This window comes from Limulus polyphemus, unplaced genomic scaffold (assembly GCF_000517525.1).
Source record: "Limulus polyphemus unplaced genomic scaffold, Limulus_polyphemus-2.1.2 Scaffold398, whole genome shotgun sequence".
Classification (NCBI taxonomy): domain Eukaryota; kingdom Metazoa; phylum Arthropoda; class Merostomata; order Xiphosura; family Limulidae; genus Limulus; species Limulus polyphemus.
In genome coordinates, this window is record NW_013666008.1 from 23532 (window position 1) to 44035 (window position 20504).

Below are 20504 nucleotides of genomic sequence, written 5' to 3' on the forward strand. Positions count from 1 at the left end.
ACGTACGTTACGGTAACGGTCGGTCTTCTACGTACGAGTACGTACGTACGTTACGACGTAAGAAGTAACGTACTATCTAGACGCTCGGGTTACAGGGTTTTTATTCATTGCCATAAATTACAGGTTATGATAACTATAATTTTAGAGAGACAACAGTCTTGAGCATAGGGAAGAGTAAGCGATTTTCCATCTCCTCTCCCCCGATCTGTTAATCTGATTTTTAATCGCACCAAAGACTTTATGTCGTGTTAATGTACTTTACAAGATCTTTACCCAAACAATTCATGTTTTGTCTTGCTTAGTGTCAAAGACTGCATAGCTAGGATTTGTAGTATATGGACTATATCCATAATTAGGTGAAGATGCTATTTCATCGCCTCTAGACCGGAAAGGATTGAGCCTAAGTTGTGTAGATATATTGTAGATTTTGTCTACTTTTTCTACACCTACCGCTTACCTTGACCTGGTAAGTTTCCTCTTACGCTTGTTTCTTAGCGCATGTGTACTTATTACACGTCCCGGTTTGCTAGCTCTTGGATTTCACAATAGGTACACCATCTCTCCCAACTTGCAGCAAAGCTACAGTGAGTAGTACATCTGCTGCTGCCAAGGTAAGACTATTCTTAGGCTATTGTTGTCGCTGTGGGAAAAAAGAATTGCTTGAGGCAGTTGGCTTCCATGGCTGCTGCCCACCTGTTCTGAAATCACTTCCTGTTAGTGAAGGGAGGGGAGGGGGGCGTCAACAACATCGATGAAAATTGTTTGAGCTAATTTAAGACAATAAACTGGATGTCAAATATGACCATAATTTGATCTGGTTTGGTACAAAAGGCTAAATATAAGACTGTTTATTTGTGTATAAAGAGGTATAAACATTTAGAAAACTGTCTTTAGAAAATGATTATTAGTTTTTAAAAAGGGAAAACAGTATTTTATTTACGGTGTCTTAAAATCACTGTTTCGGGTTTCGGAATGAACAAAATATAAAATTTTATTTGCGCTTTACGTTGAAATACTAACTTTCCTAAAGTGATTAAAAACACCAAACTTTCTTTAACCAGTTTTCTTTCCAGAATTTTTACAAATACGGAAAAAATAACCAAAAATATTGCCTTGTATCTGCCATAGGATCACAAATAAACGCAGTATCTAACAAAGTGTCTTATATTATATATATGTATATATTTTTCAATTTAAAAATCTGACGTTCTTCAATTTTCGGACAAATATCACATATCGTTGAAAATTGGTCAGCTGCATACGGCTGAAAATATCATTAACAGAGAGGGTACACAATTGATGAAACAGTGTATTATGATAATGTGATAAGTACAACTGTAATCATTCTTCGCCAGCTTGTAAGAGAAGTACACACCACAACAGTTATTAGTATACTATGATATTCATAAGTAAGAACGCAATAACAGTATATTTAACTAGCTATGCTCATTACTGGATTGATTTTTAATTTTGTATCTTGAGAGTCAGAACTATAGTCAGCTGCACCTTGAAAGTCATAACTGTAGTCAGCTGCACTCTTGAAGATCATAACTATAGTCCGCTGCACCTTAAAGGTCATAACTATACTGTCATTTACACTTTCAAGATCATAACTATGGTAAATTAGGTATTTTTGGTAAAGTGGTGCTGAACCCTAAAAAGGTTGTGAACGTTTCTTTTAAACGAAGTAAAAAAGAAAATTACTGCGTATTTTGAGTCGCAACGTTATGTGTGTCTTTTTTCAATGTGGAGTGTAAAACGACAGATTTAGATTTGGGAGACAAGAACATCCAAGTGAATTGAACTATTGTTTACAATCAAGGCCAGCAATCATCTCGCAGACAACCTGAAAACATGTTTCTGGTTCATGGTGTATAAGCAAGTAACTAAGAATTCTCTACTGGAAACAAATACTACAGTCACCGTCTAGTAACAGTTGGTAACCAGCACGTTTGACACGTGCCATAAAAATAAAACTTCATATTTGTTTGACGTCCGGTTATTTGATACCGAGAGAGCTACTGTGAATATGATTTGGGTATTAGCCTTGAAAACAAAGACAGTAAGCTAACAAGTCTACTTATTGTAGACAATCACATGTCCAGATTAGATGTTCATTAAGAAGACTAGTACAAGAATAAAGTTAATCTTGCTTTTAAATTTTGTAGTGCTTTTTGTGTCACGAAAATTGTTTTTTCGTAGACTACTTCTATTAATCCTTGAAATCCTAGTTTCGTATAATTTATTGATATTATATTACAATATGTCGTGATGAAACGAAAGAGTTTTAATGACGTTTGATTCAATTTTATTTACATTAAAATGTACACATATCGTTGAAAATTGGTCATGTTTATTTTCTATAATTTTATTATCGGACATACAGTTTCAGTTAATGGTTCTTATCCGTCACGTTCAGGGCAAAAATAATATAAGTAATATTATTTTCCATTAATCAATATTTAAATAAGCTGCGTGATTTTGTTATTGTGTCCCCCAACGTATACTTACTAATTTATTAAAACAATACACTTAACGTTTCCGTACATAAGTGTTAGTCTTATATTCTGTCTTTTCAAATGGGTTTAATGTGGTATGACCCAGTGATTGGCGTGCGGGCTATGGATCGAAGGGTCCAGGATTTGAATGGTGATGCGCTCTCGCTCGCTCATCTAGGTCGGGTTTTGGGTGCGATATAGAACCTGGAAAGGTCGGGTACGTTTTAGCCCTTCCTTAGTAATCCTATGAGGTTATCTGATGATGCACTCAACATGCAGCAGCGACCACTGTCAAATGTTGGCGCGTTATAAATGTGACAGCCAATCCTGTTATTTGGTTCAAAAAGTCAGACAAAGCCCTTGTTCTAGCATATACTGATGTCTGAGGACTTTAGTCTGTAGCTGAAAATTTAGATATTCTGCTATATTTTTAACGTTTAACGAGCTTCCCATATATCGGATAAACTGAATATTTCCCCCAATGGCCAGGTGGTTAGGGCGCTCGACTCGCAATCCGAGGGTCGTGGGTTCGAATCCCCGTCCCACCAAACATGCTCGCCTATTCAGCCGTGGGGGCGTTATAATGTGACGGTCAATCCCACTATTCGTTGGTAAAAGTGTAGCCCAAGAGTTGGCGGTGGGTGGTGATGACTAGCTGCCTTCCCTCTAGGCTTACACTGCTAAATTAGGGACGGCTAGCGCAGATAGCCCTCGTGTAGCTTTGCGCGAAATTCAAAAACAAACAAAAACAAACAATATTTCCCTTGGTTACTAGCGGTTAGATTAATAACATGGTATTGTAGAAGTAATAACGTGCATGTCAATAATACGTTTACTGTTGCCACGAGTGACAGAAGTAATAACGTGCATGTCAATAATACGTTTACTGTTGCCACGAGTGACAGGTGATGGCCCACTTTTACACTCAACAGCTGGCGTTTCTCTGTTTGTCAGACTAGATTGGTTTGAGGGCATTTAAAGAACCATCAGTGGCTTTCACAGATGGTTCTCCTCAGGTTCCATAGTTAACTAACCGACAACGCTTACAGAAACCAAAAAAGTCGGAAACAAACACCTTAACACACCTAATCCATCACAAAGCGGAAGGTTAATCGTTTGTAAAGAATGAAGCGAACAGATGGTAGAGAACAGTCTACCACGAAAGTATCACTGATTTTGGAACCGCTTAAGTCAGCTTGTGATTGTGAGGTCGCCATGTTCTGTCGTTCATGTAAAAATATTGTTAAAAAAATTAAAAACTTTCATATAGTGTAGTGTGTATATTTGTTATTCTCACGTTTCGAAGATTTAGATGAAACTTTGTTTCATTCAAATATTTCATCAGGTATTCGTGAAAATAACTCAATTAGAACTAATGAGATGCCTTGTTGTTATTCTAGATTTATCATTAATGAGACATTATCGTATAACTTCCTTATCAATCACATTTCTTGAGTTCTTAGACATTCAATGTGTCTCCAATCACGTCATAAGAATGTAATGCTGTCAAAAACTTATAGACATGTTTTTTATATATATAATATACGTTATATATTAAAATACACACATTCTAATGATATGATATGTAATATGAAACAGTAAATAAATATATTAAAGCAACGACTGTCTTGAAATGTGTCCCCCGGTGGTACAGCGGTAAGTTTATTGACTTACAACACTAAAATTCTGGATTCGATTCCCGCGTTGGACACAGCTGATAGCCCAATGTGGCTTCGTTCTGAAACAAAACAAAGACTTTAAATGTAAATTTCGATGCAAAATACCGTAATGCTATAGGATTTTTATAAATCAACAAGGGATTCCTTACATCTGACCAGTACTATGTTGAATATTTTCTTGTAAAAACCAACAACATATTAGTAGATATCGAGCTGTACAATACTTAACAAGTAAAGCTTCCAGACTTATCTATTTTAGATAAAAAGAAAAAAAATCTGGAATAATTATTCACACTTGTATTTTTATGTCATGGTAGGATCGTATAGAGCTTGTTGAGAAGTCTCATTGAGTTACCCTATTAGAATATTGAAATAATTTGTGTAAGTCTTTTCTTGTACATAGTACAACTTATAGTTAAATATTTATTAAACTAATCTAGCATTTAATATTTCCATGAAGTATTTTTAGATACTATAAACAAAGGTTTAAGTCTTATGCAATTATATTTTTAAATCGGTTTATTCGAGCGTGTCCTTGTGATTAATGTGTCGGGCTACGGATGGAATGGTCCGACGTACGAAACGAGATACCGCTGAAACCCTGCATTTTAAGTTGTGAAGAGTTATAAAAGTAACAATCAGTTCCCTTATTCGGTTGGAAAAACGAAACAAAGCCTTTGTGTTGACGGCTTTCGCTAGCTGGCTGTCTTTTCTCTGGTCAGTAGTAGCTCAAAATTAGGGACGGCTAAGTTAGAATACTTTTTAACCTGGCTCACATGCGCACAAGGTGTTGTTCAGGTTGGAAATTCCAATTCCAAGATTAAGTAAACAAAAACTAACGCTTTTGAGTGATTTCAAATGCCATTATTAATTGACCATTTATAAACGGTTCAGCCGAGAAAATGAATTTTACTGAAACACAACGTGTCACCACGTAACATGGTAACACAAAAAAATTACAAATTTTGACAGAACACAGTGTTACTAAATGCCATGTTAATTTGACATGTTTTATTCACATTTTAATTTGCCCGATTAAACCGTCTATAGCTTGAATTTTATCTGTGTCCAGGATGCATAAAAAATGGATGAAGCCGAATAAGCGTTAGATACAAGGAAGTATTATAGAGGCAAGTAATTTGTTTGATACTAAAATACCAGTTTTGAAAATAATTTATACTCTTCTTTTAAATTGTTGCAGCGTGTATATCATTCAAGTACAGTTTATCTCATTCAACCCTTTAAAACTATCATAAAAATTGTTTTTAGCTAAATATGAAAAAAGAGAAATTAGATTTTCAGTTACTGCCCTTTATTATATGCAACCTTTTAAATGAAAAAACCTGTAAAAAATGTATAACAAGTTTAAGAATTTGTGGGTGAGCGATTTTGACAGGAAATCTCGTGCCTAGTCACGCGCCACCTGCTTATTGCACGTGCTGTCGGGTGCTTTTCCTTTGTTAAGTTTTAGAGAATGGAGGTGAATAGAGTTTTTGAAACTTGAAGCAAGCGTAGGACTAATCAGCTGATCTAGACGACGAACAAGGTGTCTTGTTCTAGTGGGTCTTATGTGACGCCACTTTAAGTTCTCTCTCCTCTGATTGGACAAAATTGGCAGCACGGTCTGCCAGCGCATGCTATTTCAGAACAAATCAACAGGTATTCTACCCGCACAATCTCTGTTTAGCGTCCCGCATGAGGGCGCTACTAGTGTTTTTCGAGGACGCAGGTAAAACTCGTTTATGTGTAGCAATGTTTGTGTTGAAATACAGGTGTAGAAGTTACTGAAACTTAAGCACAGAGTTTCAAAAGTTGATAGTACCACAAACCTGTTTATGCATTTATTTCAAAGTAATTCGGACTAAAGCACTTATTAGGTAGTAAAGCAAACATTTGGTACGTTTTAAGAAAAATAACATAGCAACTATACTCAGGCTTTATCTTCGGTGGTTTAGCGTTCAGAAAGAACCAAGGTCACCCTAAGGGAAAGGTGCTTTTTTTTGTCAGTTTAAGCCAAGACTGGAATTACGCTATGGAGAACAAATGTCTATTTACTGCATCACAAGATGTTCTAGTAAGTAATTAAAGTAGTAGTATCTTTTTTAAACATATTGTAACCGTATGTCCGTTCATTTCCTAGCAACAGGTTACTGTAAAGAGCATTATGTTACCTAGCAATGGATGTATATAATATAAGGTTCAACAGCATTGTTTCTCAGCGACAGGCCATTATGGTAATAATGTTTCTGATGATTTAAGTACGAATCATTAAGCGTCCTCGTTCTCTGGCATCGAACAGTTTCTAACAATATAATTCTTAAAACGTGCACATATTTAGAAGACGTACTCCGTTAACTTCAGTTGTGTATTATAATCCTTTTAGAGAAAAAAAATATTCAAAGATAAAATATTTTGTGACAATCATTTAATTATGTTAATCTGGTAGATATGCATATACATAAGGGGTGATCCTCAAAGTTTATAGAGTACCAGTAAAAACGCAATAGATAAAAAAGCACGAATGTTCTAATACAATAGACAATAATGTGTTCCATGAAATCAGATTCTATTCTCGTTATAGGCTTTTTTCCAGTGTGCAACGATATTTCTAATTACAGCTTCCAATGTTTTATGATGAATGATGTCAAAGGTCTAGAAATGTTCGTCTTCAGTTGATTTAGTCTTCATAACTCCAATTACATGCACCTTTTCGTAGAGCACGTGTGTAACAAAACTTGATTAAATTTAGGTCGCTAATTGTTCGTGACATTTTAATATTGACAAGAGGCTAACACCCTTTATGGATTGTAGAATTTTCTTGAAAGAGAAAGTAAGTGTATTACAGATAACTGGCCAACCCATAGAAATAAGTTGTTGGTTAAGTACCAACTTTAAGGCAAGATACTTATAAATTGATTGTTCTTGTATATATTGTTTTGAAAACTGGTTTAGACCTGGGTTAAAAACACGCCTCGTTTTCTGTGCACTAACTGACGGTATATTGTTTCTAATAAATATAACACGAAAAAGGGTGGTTATTGTAAATTAAATATAACAGGTAACAAGTAAATCTTGTTGATGAAATAAGTGTAACACGTAAGAGGTGAATTTTGACGTTCTGATAAATATAACACACAAGAGATAAATTTTGACGATTACATAAATACCAAAAGAAAAAATAAATTTTACCGATTAACTATTTTCAGTGGGAAATACGTATTAATGTGTATTACGGCCAGAACTGCAAAGAAGTTTCTCCGTGTAATAAATTCAATGTTTATGAAGTAGTATTTTTTAATGTCTACAAACTTAATTATTACACGAAAGAACAACAGTAATCACGTGTAATCACAACTTGTTGACGCTACAAGTCCAGCTAATATCACCTGTTCATCTATTTTTTTTTTTTACTTACCTATCAGATGATCCTTTAACAACATTTTACTCAGACTTATTATGTTGGAAACAATTAAAGTTTTCATTTTGGCTTGGAAAATAAATGAAGTAAGTTATCAATTTTCTAAACTTGTAAATATGTTGTGAAAATGAAAAAAAAATGTAGTTTCGAAAGCGACTAGTAAATTACTGTTTCACAGACATACGCACAGAAAAATATTAATGTTTCTTCTTACTTTTATTTTATCTAGTTTCTTAAGTATTTTTTTCAGTGTTAAGTGATTTTTTTCGTAGTGCCGTAAGTTAAAAACATTAGCTGTTTTTATTTTATGCATGATACATTTTTCGGCTCAAGAATAATTAGATTAATTCTTTTATGAATGGTTTGAAGAGGGCACTGGGTTAGAAAGTGTGACGAGATATTGTTGGTCTAACTCACAAAGCATGAAGTGTGTTTGATTATTCCATTCCTACAGTCGTCAGTGGAAGTGAAAGACATTGCCAGGTCGAAACCGTTACGCTACTTATTTCAACAATATATCGAAAGAAAAGAACACAATCCTCTAAACTGCTAGAATAATTTTTGTTGGCCTTTTAACACCTGTTTCCTTTAACTGATTGGTTAATAAGCTCAGTTTGTCGACGATACTACCAAAAGTCACTGGGATGTTTGTCTTTTTTTTTAACGGTCCGCAGATTGAATACAGTAAAAAGGTAGTTTACATAAGTATCTTCGAAGATCTACAATAACGTAGGAATGGATCATATATTTTGATAATGCACTAAAATTCTTTCTGTAATTGGAATTACAGTGAATAATAGAAGCATTTGAAGCCTGAAGTATGATTCTTTAGAAAATATGGAAAATTAGGTTGTACTTTAGGACATAAATAATTTATTTTACTTTCTAGCTTGAAGATCAATGATGAGGCGGTGATCCACAAGTTTCATCATCCAATTTAACCAAATCCTTTTGTTTAGTAAGTTTATGCCAATGGTTCCAGCCCCGACTCCTGTCCATGGGTCTGCCCCATCACCAACGCAAGCTCTCAATGTGACGAATGCCGAACCACAAATGTTTATGAATCCGCGTGATTCTATGTCCATTGGCTATTTTAAAGGTCTGCTCAACATGCCTGGCCAAAACAACTGTTTCTTAAACAGCGCAGTGCAGGTAAGAATCCACTTTGTAGAATAAGAATACCGAGACGTAATTAATTAAACAAAAATGTCCAATAATATATATATATATATGTATATTTTGTAATTGTTTTCAAACTATGTGAATAAGAATATTAGGACATAATTAAACCAAAATGTCCAATAATATATATATATATATGTATATTTTGTAATTGTTTTCAAACTATGTGAATAAGAATATTAGGACCATAATTAAACCAAAATGTCCAATAATATATATATATATTGTAATTGTTTTCAAACTACGTGAATAAGAATATTAGGACATAATTAAACCAAAATGTCCAATAATATATATATATATATATTATAATTGTTTTCAAACTATGTGAATAAGAACAAAATGCAGATGTTATTTATATATCTTCAAAGTATTTTAAAATATTTTATAAAATAGTAAAGCCTAACTCTCCAGTTAAATGTTGCGATATTAATATGTGTGATATTATTGAACATGAAACACCAAGACAAATACATTTTGAAATCGTTAATATGTATCAATAAACTTGAAACAGTAATTCTATTCTATCTCTCTCTCATTCCACATAATTTTTTTTGGGGGGGGGGGATGTAAGACTAAGGATTTTGACAGGATGATGGCATCATTATAGCTTCACCTCATATTATTTATATTTCGATTTATGCTTGTGAAAAACAATAGAACCTGGACTGTTCTTAGTAATTTTTAAAATTAGAAAAATGTTGCCATCAAAAATACTTCATAAAGGTTTAGTAATATATGGAGGTAAAATCAAAACTTAGATTTATTTTATGCGGATATGAGTAAAAAAAGCTTATACTCGACTCGGACTGAAGTCTTCTTTTTAGCGTTTTGAGAAAAGTTCAATAATTTTAGCTGATTTTTGAAGTTTTATTATATTCGTTATATGTCAAAATATCTGTTTAAAATTACCCTAGATCAGTTAACTGAAATCATTTTCAAGTTGATCGGTACCTTATGCACATATGAGCTAAGTGGCCAGGTCCGAGACTCCTAGTATTCAAGTATAATTTTGAACTACCTACCAAAGGGAAAGCAGCCAGTTAGTACCTCTCGCCGCCACAAAGGCATTGTTCGACTTTGAGCCGAAAATCGGGATCAAACGTCTCTCTCTCATAACTCTTCCACAGCTGATAATGCGGAGCATATACATCTGCATCTTGGTAATACATGTAGTTTTAAGACTTGCAAACCAGAATAGTATCTTTCCAACTAAAGATTCTGGGGAAGATGAAGAGTATTTTAGGTAATTAGAACTATCAGTTGTTGCTGGAGCCTCTTACGATTTTTTATTCTCTTTGAATATAATGGAAAAACATTCGGAAAATTCTGAATGGAGAAATAGCTGTGCGCGAACCTTAGTTGTAATTTCAGTTTATAAGTAATTTAAAAGACTCCAACTGATACGTAGACTTCCCACTTTGCTTTTGAAAGGAAGAAGTTTTGTCTGTTCGGTTTATAAATTTAGCAATATATGTTGTTGATTTGTGTGCGTGTGTGAAACGTAGTATACTGGCACATCAAAATAGATTTGTCGGGAGTTGATTAGCAGGCTTTTGAAAAATCAATACTAGAGAACATTCCATTTTTGGAAAAATATAAAAAAATAATGTTTTGCAGCAAGTGAAAGTGACCATAAACTTGCAGTAAACGAAAGTGACCATAAACTTGCAGTAAATTAAAGTATCCATAAGCCTAGCAAATTAAAGTATCTATACATTTTCAGCAAATTAAAGTATCCACAAACTTTAAGCAAACGAAAGGGTCCATAAACTTGCAGTAAACGAAAGTGCTCATAAACTTACAGCAAAAGAAATTATCCACAAACTCCAAACCATGGATTTAATTATACTTCATTGTGAGTTAGTCATGTAAGCGTGTAATTAAGCCTCACGAAAACAACACGAATATGATGACCTACCTGTTTCTGTGAGAGAAAGCAACAACCCAAGGCCATACCCACGGGTAGGAGCTGTATTCAAATGAGCCCAGGATTCTTGCCTCAGGGGGTTGGCCTGTTTGCTGTTACTCTCTTTACGTTGATACGTGCAAGTTGTATTAGCTTAGGGGGCTAACATTTTATGTGATGTGTGAATAAAATACAGTAGACTAAGTATTATTTAAAAGGGTTTCATATTTTTTTCGGGTCTAGGTTCCAAGAGCTTCAAAACTCTACAAACTAAACAGTTTATAGTTGTATTAGATTAGTATGTATCATAATAAATTTGAGTATTTGCAACACGAAGATTGGAGATAGTCCCTCGGTGGATGCTGCAATCAGGGTCGAAGCAGAGCGTGATATCGTCAGTAAAAAAATAAAAAAAAATGGTGTAAAAAGTTGTGCTGACAACCTCTATGGATGAGCAGCAGTCAGCACTGTCTTGATTTCAACAGGGCCAGTGTTAGGGTAGCAAACAATGCTGTTATTAAAGATTCCAAAAAGTATTTGATAATCCAGCTAACACCGTCTGTTTGTGTTCATGTTGATTTTCTATTAGATTGTGAAGCACTTTATCAAACAGGATAAAATATTACGTTTGAGGCAAAAATAAAAACAATCCACTGTAGACAAAAACTTGTTTGTACTATCACAAACCTCTTGATATCGTAATTAAAAGACGTTATTTTACTCTCATTACAAATATAAAATTGGCTTTTAATTCAGTTCTACAGCGTTACGGTTGTTTTATTTGTAATATAAAAAAATAATGTTATGTTTCCTTGAATACTGAAACCCATATAAGGTCGTTTATCACTGGTATTAAAACCCACATCCTAACCAATGAAACCTAATTACGAGTTGTATTTGTTCTCAACGAATCCAGAGAAAATGGTACCCATGATAAACGTTTTGGGGATAATGGTACCTGTAGTAATGCAAAGTGGAAAAAAATGGCACATTAAAACGTCACTTTTGTTTCTCAAAAATAAAGAAATGCAGCTAGATTTTGTGTTTATGATTTTTACACACTTGATATCATGATTTGTGCCATTGTTACTAGACACACACCATTCCCATAAGCACAACAAAGTCTATGATAGATCATGCCCTGCGATACATCTTGTAAGTGTGAAAATCGGCTTAGTTTTATTCATACACTATTATCTTTATATTGTTTCATTGGAAAGATAGTTCGCCCCTTTTCACTCAGGTTTCTAATTAAGCCAAGCACCACTGCTTTTTTTTCGTCTTGCGGTAATGTGTACTGTAAGGTGGAAATATATTAGCCCGCACTACCTAACAAAATCTAAATCAAGATCAATTGATGCTGAGTCAAGTAGTGTTTCCATTGAAGTACTGAACTGCATTGAACTTATTTTCCTTGCAGAAGTTTACCTTTAGAAAAAAGGTACATAATTTTATACAGTGCATTGATTATATTATTATTTTTTATTATTTTAAATATATTTTACGTCTAATTCAATATTATTATTTACGTATTTTTTACTATGTCCCTCGGTGGTACATCGGTAAGTCTACGGATTTACATCGCTAAAATCAGGGAGTCAGTTCCCCTTGGTGGATACAGCAGATAGCCTGATGTGACTTTCTTATAAAAAAACACACACACACATATATATTACTATTTTAATTCTTCTTCTTTTACAAACTTATCAATATACCTGTACATTTCCTTTGTGATTTATTTCCTCTTCAATCCATTCATATTATTTCTATCTTATTTTTTTACATCTCTTCACATTTCCATATATATGTGTTCCATTGTCTCTTATTTTTCCTTACATCTCCTAAACTTCCGATTTTTTAGACTCTTCCATACTTCTTGTCCTCTATGAATATTTCCGCATCTGATTCATAATTTAACACGTGTATGTATTTTCTCGTTCTCTCATATATTCCATCTCTCCAGTTTTTGTCACCGTTTTATGGTGTGCGTAATAATTAGACTATCTTACTGCACTCCAGTTCTCTTATAGTTTGTTCGATTTTTTTTTCTATATTTTTTTTACTTTTTTCTGTATATCTCTTATATGTACTTGTTTTTTAATCATTTTTATTATTTCTGTACTTCCAACACCTTCACATACTCTTCTGATCCCTATCTCCCATTTATTCTTTTAATTATTTTTAATTCACATTATTATCTCAGTCATTTTTTGGGTCATCATTCATTCTTACCATTTCTGAAACGTATCCCCAACCTCTTTTCATACTTTTATTTCTACATTCAGTGTTTTTTTTTTTAAATTATCATACATAATCCGGCATATTTTTATTATTCCTAGCACCAATTTCATGTATTTTTTCTACCTTCTTTATATTCCATCCCCATATTTCTAACCCATACATTACCATTGGTCCAACTAACATATTAAAGAGCTAAATTTCACTTATCTTTGTTATACTCATCGCTACATTTAAAGCTCTCTGCGCCTTTGCGCATTAATGCATTATATCCTTTTTCTAGTCCGTTTCTACTTGTAAACCAGTATCCCTCTATTTATTGATTCTTACATTTCAGTTTCCCGTTTCTTCCTCCATTTCGAAATACCATAATCTTCGAATTATTTAAATTTAATATGGGCTTATTTCTATCTATATATATATCTATATAACTTTTCAGTCATCTCTTACAATTCTTTATTATATGAAGCTATAACTATATTGTATGCAAAACTTAATCAATAAATCTTACTTCTTCCAATCATAGTATCTCCATTTTTTCCTTCCACTCCTTTTCTGAAAATTATTGGGCTTAATGAGTACCATTGTCTAGGTCCTATTTGTGTTCAAAACTTTCGGCCTGCCTTCTATCTATCTATATTGTATCTCCTGTTTCTTGTTTCCCTGTAAATCTCTTGTATCGTTTTCAACATCTTTGCGTTAAAGTACCTATTGTTTATTAGATATGACTTATTTCTGTTGTTCGGAAGCTTGTTATGAGTTGATCTTTAATTCATTTTAACTCCTAAAAGGTCTAACTCTCGCTACCTTTGAGATATTATTTGCTCGTTATTTCTAAGGTAAAATTATGTAGTACACTAACATGAGATCAACTTCAGTTACAATAATATAAACTACTGTACACTTTGTATTTTGGTGATACAATAAAGAAATGGCTAAACAACTACATAATTCTAAGAACCCATGAGCGAAAGCAAAGGAGAATGTATTGTTGGAACTATTATTGTGAAGGACAATATTTAAATGATTTGTCTGTGATAGACTAGCTTAGAAACACTCTACTAACATGCTGTAAAAAAACGATATCTAGTCAGTGACTTATTGAACATTAGAGAATATTTTTTAATCCATAGAACTTGTACCATTCATCAAGATAGTATTTTTTAATCCATAGAACTTGTTACATCCGTCAAGAGAGTATTTTTTAATCCATAGAACTTGTTACATCCGTCAAGAGAGTATTTTTAATCCATAGAACTTGTTCCATCCATCAAGAGAGTGTTTTTTTAATCCATAGAACTTGTTACATCAATCAAAAGTGTTGTTTTTTAATCCATAGAACTTGTTTCATCCATCAAGAATTTTCAGATTTCCGGAACAATCAATTTTGCTTAACGTACATTTGGTCCATCTAACCACGATTCCTAAACAAATATCTCAGTTCTTAGGCGTAGATTTTCATCACTTCGGCACGCGGGTATTAGAAAAAATAAAAACAAAACTATTGACATATAAAAAGAATAATCTCACTCCAAAGAGACATTCCATTTTTTCATGAACAGAAACGGGTTTATCAACAATATTCTTAAAGACGATTTGATTATATAAACAAAAATGAGGACTGGTGTTATTTTAGAAATCTATTGTGTAGATGGCCCCACCGTTATTGCTGGAACATTATTGACTAGCCTATATGTGCACCCGGTGGTACTATTTTAGGCTAAGGAAAGTGAATATTATGGTTAGTTATTTCACGTTGGGTATCAAGTACTTCACATAAGCTCGGGGATATGAAGTGTTTTTCCACACAGTCTTCAACCACTTGAGGGTCTGGTTTTTGTCGTGTTTGAAATTTCAGTTAACGCTCTCTTGTAAGACTTATAGGAGGCAGCACATGGCTCATGATGGTTAGGTGGATATGTCTTGGGACAGATGGGAACGTCATGTTTGCTTTCATGTGACTAAGAGGTTGAATGATCACTTTATGTTTCTTTTAACCACATACATGTGTATTAACTGTTGAAGTTTGTTGTGGGTAATCTGTTCTGAGCCCATTTCGCCCTTCTGTTTTCGACAAGCGTTTCGAGTGTTTTTTGCTGTTACAAATGTCTACAAATTTATATTTCAAGAGTGCGAAAGGTTCAGTTTGGATGCTATTTTTCTCAGGTTGGTAAAAAAAAAATCAATCAGGTTCTTGTACTATGAGTTTTGGTTTGTTGAATTTCGCGCAAAACTACATGAGAGCTATCTGCGCTAGACATTTCTAATTTTGAAGTGATAAAATAGCGGGAAGACATCTAGTAAATAACACCCTCCGCCAAGTCTTGCGCTACTTTTTAATACCTAATAGTGCGATTGACCGTCACATTATAATGTTCCCACGGCTGAAAAGGCAAACATGTTCAACGAAGTGGTTCGACCTCGCGACCCACATACTGCCAGTGGAGTGCCCTAACCACCAGGCCATTTAACGAGTTACACGTGAAGAGTTTATTGAAAGTTCAAAATAGTTCCAAACATAGGACATTAATTAGTTGATAAGCTATATCACCACAAAGTAAGAACGTAAATCCAATAAACTCTATAAAAACCTAATTATCATAGTGAAAACTCAAAATATATTGGTACGTTGGTTTCATGTGTCTTTGTTTTTCAAGTTGGCAAAAAGGAAAACAGAAATGTATTATAATGAGAAGTTACAGCTGAAGACTGAGCTTTGGATTATTAACAAGTTGTATATTTTTTCCCAGTTATTTTTATTATAAAATTTTTGTCTTGGCTTCAGACTAGTCTTGATCCCAACGCTCTTTCTTTTGAAATTGGTAGATTTCGCGACTGTTCTCCCATTCTGTAGTAGTGACGTGGCACACTGATCTATAAGTGACGCATTTTCTTTATATTCCACTGTTTCTGTCCTTGACAATGTAAATTCTGTATCAACCACAATATTTTACATGCACACACATATTTCACAAATTAACTTCACGTTTCACCTTAAGTACAGTTACACAGTTGACGCCACTATAAAATAGTTTTAAATCCAATGACAACCAACGTTAGGTATTTGTTTTGTTTGTTGAATTTCGTGCAAAGCTACTCGAGAGCTGTCTGCGCTAGCCGTCCATAATTTAGAAATGATACACTAGAGGAAAATAGACAAAGCCGTCCACCGCCAACCCTCCGGCGACACTTCATTAGCGAATAGTGGGATTGACCGTACCATTGTAACACCCTTATGGTTGAAAGGGCGAGCATGTTTGGTGGGGAGGATTTGAATCCGCGACTCACACATTGTCGTCAGACCACGCCAGACCCACGATAGATATAGTTGATATTTGTGGACAAAGTTCATAAAATAACGTACTTAAATACCGTGGTACCTTTATATCCAAATAACTATCGTCCTAGAACACTGGATTATGGGCTGAAATAATAGGAGCATTTACAATGATATCACTTACATGAACAAAATACTTTTTATCCTTCGTTCAAGCTATAAAAGCTTAAGCAAAAAGGCGCATACCTTAAAAAGATTAGAATTATAGTGTGCCAAGTGTTTCCTATCCAGTAAAGATATGGAGGGTTTGGTTTGTTTGGAAGTTCGCATGAAAGACTAGAGGGAAGGCAGCTAGTCATCACCGTCAACACTTGTGATACTCTTTTACCAACGAATAGTGGGATTGACCGTCACATTATAAAGCCCCACGGCTGAAAGGGCGGGCATGTTTTGTGACGGAAATTCGAACCCTAGACCCGCAGATTGCGAGTCGAGCGCCCTAACTACCTGGCTATGCCAAGGTCAGATAGAGAGGGACAGACATCCTAGTTACTTGAACGAGGTTTAATCTTTAGCTTGGATCGATTGCAACAAGTACCAAAAATTAACCTATATACTGTATTTTCCCTCATCAATCTTACTGATTATGTTACATTCCTTATAAACCACCGAGAGGTACGTATTTGTCTCGTTAGTGCTGAACCAAAACACTCGTAAAATTGACACATTTCTTAAGTAATGGAACCGTGTATTTTAGTGGTTTAAAGACAAACAGCTGGACGATGTTTACGAAACAATTTTCCATGCAGCTCTGTTACCATTGTTACAGTTGGCTTTCTACCGGGCTGAGCACTTGGGACAATCAAATTAACCCATGGTCTGGTATAATGGAGGTTAAGGGCGGACGACATGCTAAGAAAATCGTTGATGAATTATACTACAATTACAGTATATATGAAATGAAAAGGTTGATGGCTGTAAGATTATTTTCTTGACATTTTGGTAACACGATGTTGTTCTTTAAAGTAGAAGTGTGTATTATTATTACTATTTTTGCTCATTCAAAGAAAAAGTAAACACCAGTCAGAGAATTAATCTTTTTATTGAAATAATTTTCTTGATTTTGAAAAGTTACTTTTTTTTGTATATGTAAACATGTTATCTCAATTAGAAGGTTATCCCAAAAGTCGCTTGTCCAAGGACTGTTTGTTTGTTACGAGCAAAACTTCAGAATGGGTTATCTGTATAATACCCACTGCAAAGATCGAACCACGACTATTAGCGTTATAAGTTTTCAAGCTTACCGCTGTGCTACCGAAGGATGCGCATATCTTAGGTTTGTTTTTGAATATTCGCGCAAAGCCATCACGGGATATCTGCGACAGCCGTGCTTAATTTTGAGCTGATAGTCTAAAAGGAAGACAACTATAAACAGCATCCGCCACTAATTCTTGGGTTATTCTTGTCTCACAGAATAGTGGGATTTGACTTATAACGCGCCAATGACCTTAAAGTGGAGAATGCGATATTTTTTTGTGGGGTGGGATGAATGGTAACGGGACACGAACATAGAATCAAGAGATGCATAGTAAGGCACGCTAACCAGTAGGCTCCACTCGGCCCACGTATACGAGGAACAAAACAAATGTGAGACGTTTAGTGTAAGAATAACTACAAGTTTTCTGACTGCAGATAGAACTGTTTGTACACGCCAATCCTTTGTCATTCATTTACAACAAGCTTAACAGAGCAACCATTTCCTTAAGCCAATATGACCTCAGAGACTCCATGCAAAAAGGTGCATTATTTTGAAAATATGTACTCTTTTGTATCGCGCAAAGTAGACTTATAATACTTAGATGTTGAATAGGATAAAATTATACAGGTCATATTATGAGAAAAGAGTAGTCCGAGCGTTTTAGGATGATACATTTTTCTCTCTTCAGTGGTGAAATATGATTAAAATAAATATCAATATAAAAATAATAAAACTAGTTTCCACACGAGAATTCAAACCTCTCTATTAATTTTGACACTTTTACATTGTAGCATCAGTGTTATTTCTCATTTAAAAAGCAACATTATACCATTTGAACATAGTCAACAGCAGAAACATCTCTATAAATTATTAACCTTGATTATTAAATATTTTCTTGAAACGACTTTAAAAATCATGCCTTTTAAAAAAAAAGCTTAAATTTTAATGAAGACCATTGGCGATATATTTTTTATTTTCTACACATTTTATTTGTTTATTTTTATATTTTAATTACAAAGTACCTGCATTGAGCGTGTTCTACCTGTAAGAAACATGGTCGTACTAAAAGGGACTGGGCGTGGAATAGCGATTAGCATGACAGACTGTGAATATGAGAGTACATGGCTCGCGTCCCGTTGACGCGAAAACGCTCTCCGTATTTTGTGACCGTAGATATGCTATAAGAGTAGCAGTCAAATTCCACTTTTTGATTAGAGTAGCCTAAAAGGTGGCAGTGGGTACTGTTGACTAATTGATTCCCTACTAGTATATTCATTCAAAACTTTTAAGCTTTACGCAGATCTCCGAAACTAAGACACTATAAGAAAAGAACGTTGACACCCACTTTTACGGCTTGAAAGTTTTAGCAAACAGTTAGTTTAAAACAACCTCAGTGTTGGTGAACCGTTGAAAGAGCAAACTACAAGAAAAATATGTTTTGTTAGAAAAAACAAAAAAAAGGTGATTTAGATCGAGTTAAACCGGTCAGTCTATTATGTTTAAAGAGGGAGTGGCCAAGTACAAGTTTGAGTGAAAACATTTCAAATCCTGTATCTTACTGTAATACTGACCTAGAAAGGACAAAAACGGCACACTTTAAAACAAGTACTCTGCCATAGTTTTACTTTGCTTCCAGTTCTTTGGCATCTTTATAATTCGTGGTTAAACGAGAGATCAAGCAACAGAAAGATAAGAATACCCATCTTCCCTGATTACATAGCACGTGAACAGTCTTTTATGCAATAATCTCGTTGATTAAACAACTAATTTATGTCATTTTACTTTATGTTTTTGAACTTTCTTCATTATAGTGAATTATGTTCAAATAACAACAGAAAAGATAAAGGGAAACTGAAGCTTAAACTAACAGACTAGCTTGCTGGCTTGCCAGTTATTCTGAATGATAGTAAAGTTCATTCATGTAAAAATATTTATAGCAATAAATAAATAATCTGTGCTAGAAATAAATAGATAAGTAATATTGTATTACTGATCCTTATATTAAAAATCTAGATTGTAAATGAAATGGATAATAATTCATGAAAGTTGATGATATCACTAGCGCCTAGACCAATACCTTGTCTATCCCAGCCGGCCTGATGAGCCCAGGTATTGAACAAAAGACTTCGTCGGCACTCGGCATGACAGATATAGTGTATTTGACATGTTATAATACTTTCCTTTTTACTTTCACTCATAAGTTCTTAGAACAATTAATCAAGACCGGCAAAAAATATGAAAAATAAGACGATTATTTACAAAAATAGCTTTTCTTTTTTACTTTACTGTTTTACACAACACTTCTCTGACTAAGTCATATGAGTTTAATCGCTGAAAAACGTCATACAACTGAGCTAAACATGTATTATTACTAAACATACCCCATACACCTTATATTTATTTATTGAAATTTCGGACAAGGAAGTTCAGATAAGCGTTAAATTTCAAGTATTAGAACAACAACAACAAATGGTTTTTATTCAACAAAAGAGTAAAAACCACAGAAATCCCTTAATCATAACTAGACTAGTTGATAAGAATGCGCAAAAGTGTCAAAAATAACATGACAAAAGGTTAACATTACATTTCTCACAGTTAACAAAAATGCACCGGTTTATAGGGATGACACAAAAATATACTAGTGTCACCCAGACTACTTTCATCTAAAATATCAGTATGAAAGTATACAGAGATCCGAAAGCTATACTAGTGTCATTCAGTCTGCTTTCATCCAGAATATCTATTCTGAAAGTATATGCAGATCCAAAAGCTATACCAGTGTCATTCAGTCTGCTTTCATCCAAAATATATATTCTGAAAGTATATGCAGATCCCAAAGCTATACCAGTGTCATTCAGTCTGCTTTCATCCAGAATATCTATTCTGAAAGTATATGCAGATCCAAAAGCTATACCAGTGTCATTCAGTCTGCTTTCATCCAAAATATACTATTACTAGAAAGTATATAGCAGATTCCAAAGCTATACCAGTGTCATTCAGTCTAGCTTTCATCCAAAATATACTATTACTGAAAGTATATGCTAG

The 20504-nt window shown here is 34.1% G+C and overlaps 1 protein-coding gene across 1 annotated transcript in view; it reads left to right on the forward strand.

Moving 5' to 3' along the window:
• The first annotated feature begins 5999 nt into the window (after positions 1 to 5999).
• The window catches only part of LOC106457962, a 42170-nt gene continuing 27665 nt past the window's right edge, over positions 6000 to 20504 (forward strand). Inside the window, exons 1-2 of the mRNA XM_013917407.2 lie at positions 6000 to 6251; positions 8485 to 8747. Of these exons, the coding sequence (XP_013772861.2) occupies positions 8562 to 8747 (186 nt within the window). The 5' untranslated portion in view covers positions 6000 to 6251; positions 8485 to 8561. The remainder of the gene's footprint in view (positions 6252 to 8484; positions 8748 to 20504) is intronic.